Source organism: Mastigoproctus giganteus, chromosome 1 (genome assembly GCF_048544385.1).
Source record: "Mastigoproctus giganteus isolate SK-2022 chromosome 1, ASM4854438v1, whole genome shotgun sequence".
NCBI classification, from domain to species: Eukaryota; Metazoa; Arthropoda; class Arachnida; order Uropygi; family Thelyphonidae; genus Mastigoproctus; species Mastigoproctus giganteus.
Genome location: NC_143575.1, coordinates 40,615,501 through 40,632,715, shown reverse-complemented (window position 1 = coordinate 40,632,715; position 17,215 = coordinate 40,615,501). Strand labels below are relative to the sequence as shown.

General features: G+C 35.6%; 1 protein-coding gene across 2 annotated transcripts in view; it reads left to right on the top strand.

The window, feature by feature from the left end:
- The first annotated feature begins 1,658 nt into the window (after positions 1-1,658).
- LOC150090732 (histone lysine acetyltransferase CREBBP-like) overlaps positions 1,659-17,215 on the top strand; it is a 362,719-nt gene continuing 347,162 nt past the window's right edge. For both annotated transcript variants that reach the window (XM_090372373.1, XM_090372367.1), the window contains exon 1: positions 1,659-2,206. In XM_090372373.1, coding sequence (XP_090228499.1) covers positions 2,125-2,206 — 82 coding nt within the window. In that variant the 5' untranslated portion in view covers positions 1,659-2,124. The remainder of the gene's footprint in view (positions 2,207-17,215) is intronic.

Sequence of the window (17,215 nt, the reverse complement as noted above, 5' to 3'; positions counted from 1 at the left end):
CCTGAAATTTAAAGACTAGAAAAATTACATTATTTTCTATAGCCATAATAATTTAACAAATAATAAAAAAATTTCATTAGTTTGGGTCACTGTCTTTTTCCATTTTTTTCAGAATACGAAATAATGTGCACTGTATTTGGTTGTAAAGTAGTTTTACAACCAAGCATTTATGACTATCATAACTTTTACATGAATGGAAAACAAAAGATTCGACATTGGAGTTTGTTTTTCATTGGTTTGTAGTTGTGGCCACCAGAGGTGCTACTAATATGACATGTTTTTTTTTAACTCTTGCATGCTCGTGTAAATATAGTTTTACATGCTGCCATGCTTGTGTGTTGTACAGTTGGTAGGACCGCCATCCTCCCCATACTGGGTGGAAAAGGCCTGAGAATTTTTATGTGCCTTTTCACAACGTGGCTGAGTTAGTTGGTCTCAGACGAGGTTAGCGTCTTTTTTTCTCTCCCGGAAACTCGGGTGTTTTGGTGAGCAAACAGAAAATCTACCCCAGAACATATGCAATTGACAGACAGTATGCACAGACCAATATGGCCTTAGTCGCTGATACTCCTAAACCCCTACTACAATAACATACTGCCATGCAATATGCTACACTAGCAGCCCATAATCGCAATTGTTTATGGTGAGAGTATCTCGCCCTACCAGAGGCGGACTGGGTCTAAAATTCTTACCGGGGGGAAAATTTGTTGCGGCCTCATACTAGTGTTTATGGCCAAATCCACTCGGCCTCACGGGGGGTTTCCCCGGTAAGTCATTCACCAGCGCAGTCTCTAGAAGAGACTGTAGCCTGCATTATGATCCGAAACACTGCTTAACTATCTCTTTCCCTTATAAAATGCCGTGATCACCCCCTGGCCACCACATACAATACTCTAGTATAACATCCATTGAATAATAACCATTTTTTATAATCAGACTTCCTGTTCGAAGGACATTCTTTCTCACTGCTAACTGCTCATATATTTATATTAATAATGCATATTTTCGTAACAAACTTTATTTGAAAAAGTAAGAAGAAAAATTTCATCCACATTCATTGGTTCCCAACCAGACACCGCTAACCTGACAAGTGAGGCTCATATAACACAGAATGATCAAGGGTTTCCTCAAAATAGTTAGTGAACATCTGATTTTGTTCGATTATTACTTGATTTAGCGGAAGCAGACCATTAAAGTCCCAAAACAGCTTCATTCAGGATGGGTGCATGCAATATAACAGTTTACGCATCTTTTTTTTTTTCAGCAGTTCTGTTTAGGAATTTCTAATTGTTCATTTGTCAAACTATAGAGGCTAAAAATAGGGAAAAATTGTCGTAATTAACAGGATAATGTATTTAATAAAGAAATCTTACCATGCTCTTAAGTGGGACCTTGCCCTTCTTATGTTGATGACTTAACCATGATCGGCCTCATCATTTATGCGTCAAAGTCGAATTTCGGATTTTCTCGGACAAACACGGAATTCCTATTATTGGGAGGTAGAAATAAATCAGCCAATAAGCAAGCGGTTCATATTCACGTGCGTAATCCAGACCAATCATACGAGCTTGTTGGGATGGACTATTTGCATTCGGTTATTCTCGTTGTTTTCTCTGACAGTAGCATAAAAACTTTTCATCAACAGCCGCCATATTGATAGAGTATGGAAATGAAAATTTGTGTTCCTGATTTCGCGATTTAAGTTTCATAATTTCCCTAATTACAGCCTTATAGTATGTTAGAAATTAGGGAAGATCAGTGACTGTTCTTTATCAAGGGAGGCTGGAATTTCTAGTGGTTTATGTGGAGGAACAGTTCATTTTATGTAATCGGCAATGTTACCTAGTGTTTGGATAGAGATGGAGCAGTGAAGCTTGATGCAGAGTGAAGGATGTATTAAAATGCCGTGATATGTGATTAACAATGACTGTAAGGAGCTATGTTTGGTATAGAGGGCTTCATCATGAAGTCCATTGTATGCTTTTGCACGATATTGATTGGAAATGCATCATTTCGCGTGTTCGTGTTAGCATCTTTTATAATTTTGCAGCATCAAATTCTTGATGTGTTCCTTCTTTCGTGAGCCAAAGCAGTAATTCGTTTTTAGTTTTAGGCTTAGTCAACATGGCTGACCAACTTGTGGATGGACCTCCAACTAAACGACAAAAACTTGGGGATTCCAGCTTGACATCTGCGGATACTACAGGTAAGAGGTTTATATTTTACGGTATAGTGAAGTACGGTTTGTGCTATTGGAATACAAACAGTAGTATTTAGTTTTGCTCAATGCGCCGTCGCTGCAACCTTTAAGCGACTCTCGATCTTTTAATTTTTACTTTTAATTTATTAATTAGGCTATATTTAGATCCACAGTTTCTCATGCATATACTGTATGTATACAGAAAGCGAGCGAGCGATATCCATATCCAGTGATTATAATCAAGTGTCCATTTTGGTTGGATGAAAATACTTGTGTTGTATCTTTACACTACCGTTTTTCGTCTTCGTACCCAGCTGACATTTGTTCTTTTAAACTTTTACCTGTTCATAATGATATCGAATTTTAAAATCGTAACGTGTTCATTACATATAAACAAGCATATTAGCTCACAATTTCCCTTTAATTGCCCAACTTGCAGGCCTTGTACAATGTTTTTCTGCTCCCTTAGGAATAAATATAACGAAATTGTCAAAGAAGCTCATATATAAGCACTTATCTGCTTTCTTGTATTCGTTAATAGGAGTTATTAAGAATTCGTTGTTAAGAATGGACTAGAGAGATGAACTTGAAAATTAGATGGTTACGATGCTTAAAAGTGTGGGTAATGAGTTAGAATATACAGTTATTGAGATGACACTTTGCTCCATTTGAACACAACTATTGATCTTTTTCTTTGTATACTGTAATTAAATTATTTAACAGATCTTACCTTATTTGTGCGATCAGCTTTTACATGAAATCTCAATTCACTTTACAACTGTAGTTTTCGATGCAGCATATGACTTAATTTTTTAAATATTGGGTAGCTTTATGGTAGCTATCTCTACTTCTGTTGTGCAATAAATTGGTGGTTTTGGGATTGTCTGCTTTAAAGGTAATCTAATAATGAAATTTTAAGCTGCTAGTCATTTCAGTTCAAATGATAGCCTTGATGCGTTTTATATATATATATATATATATATATATATATATATATATATATATATATATATATATATATATTGATATTGTGAAAACTTGTGGGGGAAAACCATTTATAATAAGAGAAATTAATGCACAAATTAATTATATATATAGTTTTTGTAGGACATGCTGCCTTTCAAAACAAACTAGGTTGCAAAATTTACACAACACTAACATAAAAAATATCTGGAAGTGGAAATATTGAATGCACTTTTCAAGCATTGACAAAAAAGAAAAATAAATATGGGCTTTTACCAATCATATTCAAATCGAGAATAATGCAAGTTCTACAAGAAATAAAGACATGAAAAGTAATAGTCTTGCAATACACTAAAGCCTACTTTGAGTTGTCACCTTTTCTAGAATAAGTACGTATCATTCAGCAGGACGTGTTAAAAGGTTCAAGTTTAAAATCAAATATTTAGGAATGCATATGGAAAACAGAATAAAGTTATCATTTAATTAACATGTACCTTAGTATAGTAATGTTTTGTCAGTTATTAATATTTGTGAAGTTTAATTTATTGTTGAATTATGAATTAAACAAATAACATGATACATTTTAGTTTTTTTAGTGTTCCAAATGTAAAGTGCATTTCATTACATTGAAGTATTTGTTTATTCTACTATACATTAGTATTTTCACTGGCCTTTTTTTGGTGTCGAGTAAAAAGCCACAGAAAAACGTGTTGATGATGACTGAAAACCGGCAGATGATAATTATGTATTGAAAGTTAGTTTTAGAAGAGGTTGCATTTGTTTGGGTTGTTTGCATCAACATCAAAGCAGCCCAGTCCATGAAGTACTTTATCATTTCTTTAAAACTGCAGGTATCTGAGGTTAGCTTGTTTGCAGGAAGGAAATATGCAACAAACCAACACACTTTTACTCTGTCAGCTTATGTAATAATTACATTTAGAAATGCTTATGTAATAGTTACATTTAGAAGTGATGTTAATGGAAGCATTGAGGCACCTCCGTAGCCAGGTGGGAAGGAGCAGCAGTGCGTAGCACACACTTCTTGATTAGACCGGGGTTCAAGCCTGTCACCACCAAATACAGAGAATGCGGAAAGGTCAGGGAATGACCACTGGAGCAATATGGCCTTAGTTGCTAATGCTCCTAAAAAAAAAAAAACCAAATAACAATAACAATAATGGAAGCATTGATAATAGGATAATTACATCTTTGGCTGCATTAGACTAGTGAAAGTGAGGCTTTACTGATATTTTTATGTTGTTTTGGTTTCTCAACTTCAATCCTATCCAAAATTTTTAATAATTTTTATGTTTGCAGATTTGTTAATATTAAAAATATAACCAGATCTGCAAATATTAATTTCCTATTAATATTAACAGGAAAGAATAGGTAGTGCAAAGATTTTTTTTTTTTTTTTTTTTTTTTTAAAAACAGCGATTTTAAAGTGAACTGTGATATGTGTTTTATTGTAAGTTAGACTTGTTCATCAAACTGTAATAATTATATTAGGAAAATTTAAAAACAATAGGGAATACAGATAAAGCAAGTAGCAACAATTTAATTGTAGTTTGATAATGTAAAATTTGTCAGGAAATTCATTCATATTATTATAATAATATTTATATGTATCATGGGATACATATAAAATAACAGGTGACACAGAAGCCTATGATAAATATAAGCTGGTCTGTAACCAAGTCACAAAGGAGGTTAGGCAGGCAAAGGCAGATTATGAGAAATCTTTGGAAAAGGATGCAAAGAGTTCTTTACTCATGTAAACTCTTGAAGGAAGGGGATGAATCAGATTGGTCCATTGAATCGATGGTTCAACTGTTGATGATCCTGCTCAGATAGCTAACGAACGAAATGAATATTTTGCATCTACATTCACACATGATCAGTTATTCAGGGAGGGGAATGCTAGAGGTGTATTAAACTCTGGCAGTAAGCTAGATAATTTTGTAATAACTGAGAGTAAAGTGTAGAAGAAATTATTGAAGATAAACATAAGAAAGGCACCTGGGGTGGATGAAATCCAGTTATATTAAAGGAGGCAGCAAAGTAAGCAAACCCTTAGACATAATTATGAGAGCTTCCTTAGACTCAGGGGGAGGTACCCATGGGCTAGATATGTGCAAATGTGACCCCAATCCACAAAGGAGGCTGTAAGGGAGACAGGTAATTACAGACCTTCTAGTTTAACTTCTGTTCCAGGAGAAATTAATGGAGGCACTGGTTAAAGAAGGATTACAGGATCATCTAGCCAAGACTTCAGTTATAGCTCAGACACAGCATGGGTTTGTTAAGGGGAAGTCTTGTCTTACCAGTTTTATTCGATACTATGATGTGGTTATAAAGGAACTGGATGCAAAGAACAATTTTGATATCATATATTTGGATCTTAGAAAGACTTTTGATACTGTTGCACATGGAAGACTGCTGCACAAATTGGAGCAGTGTGGTATTGGAGGCAAATTGCTACTATGGATAAAGGGATGGTTGAGTGGGAGAAGACAGAGTGGTAATCAATGGACACTGCTCTTCGTGGACTAATGTTATTAGTGGAGTCCCCCAGGGGTCAGTGTTGAGTCTATTGTTGTTTTCTGTATTTGTTAATGATATTGATGATGGTATAGCAGGCTTAATGTTTTGCAGACGATATGAAGGTCGACAGGGTTGTTAATGACAGTGTGTTGCTGCAGCATGATCTAGAAAGGTTGCAGGTGGGCTGAGAGGTGGCAACTGAAGTTTAACGTTGACAAATGAAAAGTACTGTATATGGGAAGCAGTAACCCCAGAGTAACGTATCAACTGTGTGGTACTACACTGACAGTGGTAGAGAGCGAAAAGGACCTGAGGGTAATTGTGCAGGCAGATAGGAAGTTTTCTGAGTAGTGCAGACAGTCTGCAAGAGTAACTCATGGTGTCTTGTTAATGATATACAGGAATTTTTCTAGAAGGGATAAGGAGGTGATTATCCCCTTGTATAAGGAAATGGTGAAGCCACACCTTGAGTACTGTATACAGGTCTGGAGGCCTCATTTTAAGAAAGATGTAGAGCTGTTAGAACGAGTACAGAGAAGGGAAACAAGATTAGCGAATGGAACCATAGTTAAGTTTTGCAAATTAGTGTTTGTGGAGACTAGGCACCTGTGAGGTGATCTGATAGAGGTGTATAAAGCCTTGAATGGTTTCAGTATGCTCAATGCTGATGGGACTCTTCCTCATGCTCAGAATAATCACCTGAGAGGGCATAAATTCAAATTGAGGAAAGTCAGTTGTTGGATAGATGTGGGAAAGTTTGCCTTTAGCCAGTGGGTGGTTGATTGCTGGAACAAACTTCCATCTGTCATTGTAGACGTTGATAGCTTAAATAGATTGAAGGCAGAACTAGACAAACATTTTGGAGCGAGTGGATGGGTGAAGAGTTTGTGGTTTTTTTTTTTTTTTTTTGGTGATGCTATATAAGCTTGTTTTCTTGCATCATGTGCCTTTGTTAATGCTAATAACTTGACCACACTAATGGTGGGCACATGTGCCACCTCTAGCAGTTTAAGTCAGGCTATCACATTTTGTATAAAAATTAACTGCTATTTTAAGTATCATATTTTGCAAGTTAGTGCAATAGCATCGTTTCTGTATGTAGCCAATTCATAACTACTTAAGTAGTTTTTATGACCAGGTCTTGGCGCATTATAGCCAAAGCTGCTAATGCGCCAATAAAATCCAAATCTAAATCTAAAAATCTAACTTAAGTAGTTATGAATTGGCATCATTTAAGTATATCTCATATTGGGAATATCTTCACAACGAGTTACAGTGAGTGCACTACCTCGAATAAGTAATGCTTCACCATAGGAGAAGACTATTGTTATTTATTCTTGTCGGATACCACTGAGAATATATCATATTGTTAATGCAACTTTTCACAAGTACAAAAAGAGAGTATGCAGTATAGAAATGCATTATCTTTTATTCAACGATGTGGATTTCAAAAGTATTGTTTAGGCAGCTCTTCTCACTGAGCACAGATGAGCTGGGTTGTTGGTGGTTTACTGATTTTACCCTAACGAATGCAGTATTGAATTTTGTGTAGAAATTGAGAGTATTGAGAGTTGCTAATATGTTTTAAATGGCATTATTGTTAATGCAGCTATTCATAAGCAGAAAAACAGTGTAATACAATAAAGTATGATTAAAAGAACAATTTGTTCAGCAATAAGTGATGAAAAATGCCCTGAATAAAAAGTAATTAGCACTTTTTTTTCATAAATATAAAATTGAAGATTCCCCCCCCCACCCACTAACAGCATGACAGTGGATATATTTGGAGACAATAATCACAGAAAAGAAACCAGTCCTCAGACAAGCTGCATGTCATCTTTCCAAAATACATTAAAAGACTATGGAATTAAGTGAACAAATTGTACAAAACACTGCTACTGTCCAAGCAAGCATTTGGTGTCATCCATGCTAAATGCCTTCATGCCTAGGAATGATTGATGTCCTACCATGCCATATGGAAAAAAGTCTGGATTCAAGTCCTGGTTAAATAGAAAGAATATTTATAGAATTTTGTATATAACATGGCAGATCTAGTCAGTTTGAAGTGAAGGTTCCAAGGTTATTGCTTCCTGGCAACTTAAGTGTTTAAATTCACAAGACAAACAAATCTATCATAGAATGCACGCGGTGCAATACAGTGATGCCTCTGTAGCCAGGTGGGTAGGAGTGGCAGTGCGTAGCACACACTTCTTGATTAGACCGGGGTTCGAGCCCCGTGACCACCAAATATGGAGGATGCGGAAAGGTCAGGGAATGACCACTGCATATCCCCGGAGCAATATGGCCTTAGTTGCTAATGCTCCTAAAAACCAAATAACAAACAGTGATGCCTCAGGGCATTAGTTGCCTTGATGCAAAATGAGTCAACCAATCTGTCTGTGCTAAGTAAGCAGAGCTATCTAATGGTAGCTTCAGCAGTCTACATTGATAAAGCAATAAAACATTATGCATGTGGAAAACTAAAAGATGTGAATACCAGAAAGCTGGCAGGTCTCTATTATATATATATCAGAGGTAGCTAAGGTTAGTAACCCTGAGAACTGTACAAGATATTGTATATAGATCTGAGATCTGCTCAAGATAATCTTTGTAAGTCCAAGAGATGCAAGCCTTCAGTGTATTAATTTTATTAAATAATATTCACGTATTCAGTAAAATTTGAATCATTGGAAGATAAACAACACAGAATATTAATAATCTTTTTAAACTATATTTAACATTCACATTAATAAATAAAGTAGCATATTATGATGAAAAGAATATATAATCCATTATAAAATGACAGGAAAAAATACTATAAAGGAGGGCAAAAAATAGTGGACTTGAATTTTTGCTCTTTTTTTTTCATATACAATCCTCATTAAGCACTTGTTAAACTATGAGGGCAATTTAAAAGCTTGGCTTTATCCCATGTTTTGAAGAAGCCACCATTTGTTTCCCAATATTGGAACATTGCATAAATAAAGGTATCAATTATTTCTGAGACATTTGTTATTTTCCTAAGGCAGAACACAGCTGTCTATATATTTCTTATGGATGAGTATGTGAATTGTGGGTTTTTTGTTTAATTTTTTTTTCTGTTAAACAGAGTACAGTGTTTAAGTATATGAATTTTTCTAGTCCATTTTCTCTGAGAACTGCAGTTTAGGCTAAAGGCTGTGGTTTGATCACATCTAATTATATACATATATTTCACAGTATAAGATAATAAAAATGAGCATTTGAAATACTTATGCAAAACAGTGGTGTACATAAATACAAAATAATGTTTAAAAAGGGAAAACTATATTTAAATTACATATTGTGTACCTACAATCAAGGGTCAATCACGGACTGAAAGGAAAAGCAAGTGTGTGAGTTTTCTGTTTTTGCAATTCTTAACATGCAGTATAGTTATTCTAGAGGTGAGTTATTTTGACCTAATGCATTTTACCTTTCTAAATTTTAAATATTATAGATTTAGATACTTTAAAGCATAGTGCATATTGATTATTTTTGTATACGTCAGATTGTAAATATCAAAATTTGTAATTTGTATATATATTTTTCCTTTTTAAACATTATATTATTCACGTTTTAAACATTTTATGACATTTAATTTTTTATACTTATGTGTACTCCGTTGTTTTTGCCTGAGTATTTCAAATGTTTATTTCTTTCAACTTGTCTATATGAGACATCACTCTCCTCCCCGATATTCTATTAAATACCATGTCAATTGTGTGGTCATAGGCTGCCAATGGAAGGCTGCTGTCATCTAGATGACTAATACTAATTAATGTATAAAATAACAGTTCCATAACAGGGAGTACTCATACAATCTCATTTCTATAGATGTTAGATAAATTTTGACATATATAAATGGTCTCTAGCCATCAGCCACACTGCATGTTAGCTACTGTATCAGTAATGTGTATTTTCAGTGGTTAGTATTGTGAATTTCTTGTCAAAAATGGTTAGCCTTAGTAGAATCCTGCAATACACATGTCTAAGGTCTGGTTTAATTTTAGTCAATTCATTTCTTTTCTTAATTCCACTGAAGTAGAATCAGGCTCAAGTTTCCTTGCTAATGTCCTACAAATGAAACATTTTATCCTTTTTTAAAGGTATGAGTAATTTGTAAGTCACTACCCATTTTTAAAAAGTTATTGTTGGAGTACTATTGAACATAAGATTTTGTAAATGGTTTTATTGCTGGATTCTTATGTGTGAGGTGCTCAGGGGGGAAACAAAGCTAGCACTATTGTTTATTCATTCATAAACTACTTTGTATTCATTTGGACACCAGTGATGATGTGGGCTTTGTGTTTATTCTGCAATGTGTACAGTTTCAAATACTGTTAGCCTTTGCTAGCAGTCAGCAAGTCACAGAGCTAGAGTTTCAGCATCGTGGGTATAGTGGAAACTCCTTTGCTTATAGTCAGTTGTATTTGGTATTTTCAAGGCGTGTAGATAAGTTTGTAATAGTTATGTATATTAGAATTAACTGCTTTATTTGTGTAATTGATAATTTTAGTTTCACAGCCATTGTAACCAAGTAAATGTAAATATACTAGTTATATGGAACTTAGGAGGTCTATCAGCAAAATGATTTTCTGATGTATGTTCATTAGGCAAATGAATCTGTCACTACAACCACTTTAATATAACTTGTTTGTCAGTCATTTGTTTGGATGTGTGACGGTCAGGTTCATTTCAGATAATCCTGGGAGTAACTTCAAAAAATAAAATCGAGCATCGAAGTGACTAAGACACTCACTAACATAAAGGCCCATCAACTACCTTCAAACAGTTTTCCAGCAGAGCTAGGGAACAATTAAGTTGCATATAAGCAAATTACCTGCATTTTCTGTACATTACAATGAAAAGTGAGACCACCTTTATCATTGCCTTCTTGTATTATGTATGCATATAAGGGTTAACTCTTATTTTTGTCATTTGCAGCTCTTAGTGCAATAAATAGAGTATATTGTGATAAGTGAAATTGAATGTTTATATAACCACAGTATCGCAATGTTATAAAGAACTATTTTTGTATAAAGCAGAAATATTTTATTTGAATTTATATGAAGTGTCATATTTAATTACTGTTAACCTTTATATTTCTACAGCCTTGTTTTAGGCATGTGCATAAAGTTCCGGTTGTCCTCACCATGTCGGGCTGTCTGGCCGCACCTAACAACTTGACTCTCAATGGACAGATTTTCATGAAATTAGGGTCTTTTAGAAAGATTGAGCTATCCTAAATTTCATTAAAATCAGATAAATAGAAATCGAGCAATTATTATTTATTTATCTTTTCATACATATCACATAGGCTATTAGATACTGTACATTTTAGCTGGAGCATTGGATATGTTTGTTGCTGTGCACTTATTGGAGGAATGAATGGGAAATATGATGGGTACACAGAAAACAAGTTCTTGGTTCAAGCAATGTGCATATGAAAGTCATTGCTTTTTTAAAAAACTAACTTTTTTGTTATCAGTTTACTAAATACGAAGTAATGAATTATTACTGTTTTCTTATTATATTAATCATAGCAGAAAAGTGAAATGTGTATTATTTCAGTAGTTATTAAAATGCTGGTAATTTCTTTTTTTAATTTTTTTTTTTATTACAATTTTTTCCTCCATTTACGCACACAGTATAAAATGTGGTCTCCTGTATATAATTACAATTTAAAGTTTAAATTTGGGATTCAGTCTGTGCCACATCTTAGAATCTGATGATTTCAGGTAGTCATATAATAGTTATTTATATTTATGGGAAAAAAAAATGATAAAGATATTGCATTTCCCAAATGCAACTTATTATAAAAGTATGTTAACTGCATATTGCAATCTTAGGTACATGTTGCTATTTGTTTATTGAAATGCGGCATGTATTTCACAGATGACCTGTGAAATACATAGGTCATCTGTGTTTAGTTTCGCAGCCATTGTAACCAAGTAAATGTAAATATACTAGGAGGGGTAAATAAGTAAAATATTTCAAAAAGGTGAGTGAATATTACATTGTGAGGTATGTGCAGTGAAGTGAAAACAATTACTTTTATATACTAGCAATTAATTTCTATACAAAATAGATGGAGTTGCTGTATCAAAGTTTTTTACAGGCATATGACAAGACTAAAAGTGGTTTAATGTTCAAAGTCCACAACAAATTTCCTAAACCGAAAAAAGAAAGAGAGAGAGATTTCTGAAACTTTAAATTGTAACAATTACTTATACATATAAATTCACATTTATTTATATATACATATAAATAAATATGAAATATCTTATTTTATCCTTGTTATAGTTGGTCCCTTTTTTTGTGTGTGTGTTCCTTAAAGGGTTCTTTCAGGCAAATGGAATGATTATTGGTTGTTCTGTATTTTGGCATTACCAGAGTTGGTAAATAGATGGTATGTGTGTAGATTTAGCTCACTTAAACTTAGCAAAATTGAAGGAGAAGAATTTTGTAAATGTGGTAATGAATTGCACTGTTCAATAGTTTAATATCACCAGCATACAAGTGACTTATCCTGAATTCTATAGTTTTCTGTTTTTGGCATCAAGGAACTCCACAGAAGAGTTCATTTTAATAATTAAATATGTTAATTTAATGTGTTGCATATTTTAAGATTTGTATATATTATGTAGTTTTATGTATGCATGTTTTGGTCAAGTTGAAAATCATAAATAAACAAATTTGTACATTTTTTCTATTTAAATTTATAATAAATAATAAATATGTAATTATTAGTTGTATTAAATGGAGAGGTAATTAAATTAAATTTATAGCATACCTTAAATTATATAATGGATATTTGGCATGCTGACCTAAGCCTGTTTACCATCTGTTATATACCCTGTTCTTCAGAATACCCTCCATTTGCAAAGTACACTATCCTGCATTTGAAAAAGCATAGGCTTCTTATACAATCTTCTGGTATCTATTAGCATGTTTAATTTTTTTTATTACAATTTTTTCCTCCATTTAAGCACACAGTATAAAATTTGTATTCGTTTGGACACCAGTGGTGATGTGGTCTTTGTGTTCATGCTGCAATGTGTACAGTTTCAAGTACTGTTAGCCTTTGCTAGCAATCAGCAAATCACAGGGCTAGAGTTTCAACATTGCAGGTATAATGGAAACTCCTTTGCTTATAGGCAGTTGTATGTGGTATTTTAGCATTAGCATAGGCATATGATGCAAGAAAGCAAGCTTATTCAGCATCAGCCAAAAAAAAAAAAAAAAAAACACACACACCACTCCCATTTCACCCCTCCGTTCGTTCGAAATACCTGTCCAGTTGAGCTTTAAATTTGTTTAGGCTATCGACTTCAACAACAAGTGATGGAAGTCGGTTCCACCAACCAACCACTCGCTAGCCAAAGGCAAATTTCTGCACATCTATCCGACATCCGTCCTTCCTCAATTTGAATTTATGCCCTCTGAGGTGATTATTCTGAGCAAGATGAAGAATCCCATTGGCATTGAGCATGCTCAAACCATTCAAAGCCTTATACACCTCTATCAGATCACCTCGCCAGTGCCTAGTCTCCAGACTCTGTAATTTGCAAAACTTAAGCCTTTCTTCGTAAGAGCAACCCTTTGTTCCATTCACTAATCTTGTTGCCCTTCTCTGTACCCATTCCAGCAGCTCTACATCCTTCTTGAAATGAGGCCTCCAGACCTGTATACAGTACTCAAGATGTGGCCTAACCATTGCCTTATACAAGGGAATAATCACCTCCTTATCCCTGCTAGAAAAATTCCTGTATATCATTGACAAGACACCATGAGCTACTCTTGCAGCTCGTCTGCACTGCTCAGAGAACTTCATATCTGCCTGCACAATTACCCCCAGGTCCTTTTCATTCTCCACCACTGTCAGTGTAGTACCGCAGAGTTGATACGTTGCTCTGGGGTTACTGTTTCCCATATGTAATACTTTACATTTGTCAATGTTAAACTTCATTTGCCACCTCTCAGCCCATCTGTTCAACCTTTCCAGATCCTGTTGCAGCAGCATAGCGTCAGTAGTGTCCTTAACAACCCTGCCAACCTTTGTATCATCTGCAAACTTGGACATTAAACTTGATATCCCATCATCAATATCATTCATAAACACCGAAAACAACAACGGACCCAACACTGAACCCCGAGGAACTCCACTAATAACATTAGTCCACGTTGAGCAGTGTCCATTGATTACCACTCTCTGTCTTCTGCCACTCAACCATCCCCTTATCCATAGCACAATTTGCCTCCAATGCCACTCTGCTCCAATTTGTGCAGCAGTCTTCCATGTGCAACAGTATCAAAAGCCTTTCTAAGATCCAAATATATAATATCAAAGTTATTCCCTGCATCCAGTTCTTTTGTGTGTTTCTCCAGTTCATCATAGTATCCAATCAAATTGGTCAGGCAAGACCTGCCCTTAACAAAACCATGCTGCATCTGAGCTATAACTGAATTCTTGTCTAGATGATCCTGCAGTGCTTCTTTAACCAGTGTCTCCATTAATTTACCTGGAACAGAAGTTAAACTAACAGGTCTATAATTACTTGTGTCAGCCTTTGATCCTCCTTTGTGAATTGGGGTTACATTTGCACATCTCCAGTCTATGGGTACCTCCCCTGAGTCCAAAGAAGCTCTCATAATTATGGCTAGGGGTTTGCTTACTTCCTTTGCTGCCTCCTTTAATATAACTGGATAGATCCCATCCACCCAGGTGCCTTTTTTATGTTTATCCTCAACAATCTCTCCTCCACTTTCCTCTCAGTTATTACAAAATCATCCAGCTCACTGCCAATGTTTACTTTACCTACATCATTCTCCTTCCTGAATAACTCCTCATGCGTGAATGTAGATGCAAAATACTCGTTTAGATTGTTAGCCACCTGAGCAGGATCCTCAACTGTTGAACCATCAATATCCAGTGGACCAATCTGATTCATCCCTTTCCTTCTTGAGTTTAAATATGTAAAGAACTCTTTTCTGTTTTTCTTTGCATCCTTTGCCAAGGATTTTTCGTAGTCTGCCTTTGCCGAACTAATCTCCTTTGTGACTTGGTTACAGACCAACATATCTATCATAGGCTTCCATGTCACCCATTAATTTGTATGTATCCCATGCATTTTTCTTCTCTGCCACATGTCTCATTAGTTCATCTGACAACCATTTAGGCCTAAACCTTGAACAATATTTCTTAGTTGGTATGTAAAGCCTGGTAGCCTCCAAGATTAGTTCCTTGAATGCTTCCCATTTTGAGTTTTCTGTTGGTAACATCATCAGTTGGTCCCACTGTATAGAATTTAAATACTGTCTCAGACCATCATAGTCACCTTTACGAAAACAAAAACCCTTCCCTTTACCTCTGATGGTAGTTACCTCCTTGAGTAAATCCCACTTCAACACACTGTGATCACTGCCACCTAGTGGTTCATTTATCTGCAGATTCTTAATGCATGAAGAATCACTACTGATAATCAGATCAAGAGTATTGCTCCCTCTTGTTGCCTCACGAACATGCTGATGTAGAAAACAATCATCCAATAAATCCACAAAAGCCTTGCTAGTGTGCGAGTGACCAACCCACAAATTCCAGTCAATATCTGGGAAATTAAAATCCCCCATTATAAGACTCTCTGATTTACTGGCCCACTCTATTTCCCTGTACAATATCTTATTATACTCATCAGAGTCATTAGGCCTATAGCACACTCCTACTCTCAATTTTGATTTCCCTATGCTTATGTCACACCAAACTGACTCAACACTGCCCTGTCCATCGATGTCGACTGGCTTCACTTCCTTGGACTTTATGTGTTTCTTACTTAATAGCATAACCCCTCCTCCCCTCCTGTCCTGTCTATCCTTTCTATACACATTGTATTCCCCAAATTCCAGTTCCGCATTACTTATATCTGTGTGACACCACGTCTCTGATATCCCAACAATATCTGCCTTTTGATGCTTTGAGCAATACCTCAGATTCATCAAATGTATTTACCAAACTCCTAGCATTGGTGTACACGCAAGTATACATGCACCTCTTCCTATTCTTAGCTACCCTAACACAACCCATGTGTTTACTTGTACCGCAATGACTCCCAGCAGTCTCTGAAATATCCTGCATCTTGTTTTCCAGGCTTCTGCTCATTCCAATAGAAGCAGTGCAAGAATCACTTCCACCTCTGCCAGTGGTTACTGTTAATCTATTAGTCCTTGTATCCCCCCAACTAGCAGTTTTCCGACCCACCTAACACTGCCTCGACAGCATCAGCAAAAATTCTTGCACCCTTTCTATTTAAGTGTATCCCATCCCTGTAGAAGCAATCTCTCCTGTTAACAAGTACAGTCCAGGCTGAAAAAATTCTACCCCTTGAGCCTTGCACAATCCCTCCAGGGCCGAATTGATCTACAAGGCTCTCATCATATACTCCCTCCTATCGTGTCTGGGCAGAATTGCAGACAATTTCAAATTCAACCCTAATTCACGGCTTTTTTTCAACAGTGACCTGTACTTACTAAGTAATTCCGCCGGTCTCCTACTCTTAATATCATTAGTGCCAATTTTCAAGGTGTGTAGACAAGTTTGTAATAGTTATGTATATTAGAATTAACTGCTTTATTTGTGTAATTGTATTTTAGTTTCACAACCATTGTAACCAAGTAAATGTAAATATACTAGTTATATGGGAGGTCTATCAGCAAAATGACTTTCTGATGTATGTTCATTAGGCAGATTGGAAAACATTGGCCCCATTCCAGAGGTCAGATGCATATAAAAGGACAATGGAGGCAAGAGCAGATCAGGCAGTTAATGCTTGTTGAGAGAAGGAAAATGACTTGGATCCTCTTTCAAAGAGGATTCAGGTATGTTCATTACCATAGCATAGCAACCATGTTCACTATTGAAAAATGTATGGCACTGGTTGGCAGCGCTTATAATATCACTATTCAGTCAAAATTTGGTAAGCAACTGTTTCCCAGGGCCATTAACAGTTATGTCAGCAGTTTAAACCTGTTGTAGGAGGAAATTTTCAAGTCACTCCTGCCAAGCTCACAAAAGATATGTTAAAGAATGGAAATGACTGTTGGATCAGCTGTGATCAGATTGAAAAGCACAGTATGGGATACTCTGGTTCTGCAGCTGCCACAAGCCCAGTCTGGCATCTAACAGCTAGAGCTAGGTAATGCCTCTTATGGTGTATGTAGTATAAGCAATAACTCTTTCAGCAGTGAGAGAAGATAATCTAGTGTGGTGGCTTGCTTTACATCAATCATCTGGGTGTGGCATATGCCAAAGGAATGGTTTCATGTGGACTACATTATACGTTGCTGATACTTCTGGCTTTAGCCATCTCAAGAATAAACAGAAATTATTTTATTTGTCTACAGTGAAGTTAGAGTAGGAGTGCAGTGAACTAAGTATTTCATGTGGTTTTTTGCCTAAGCCTATTGGTTTCTGTGCATGTAATAATGAATGCT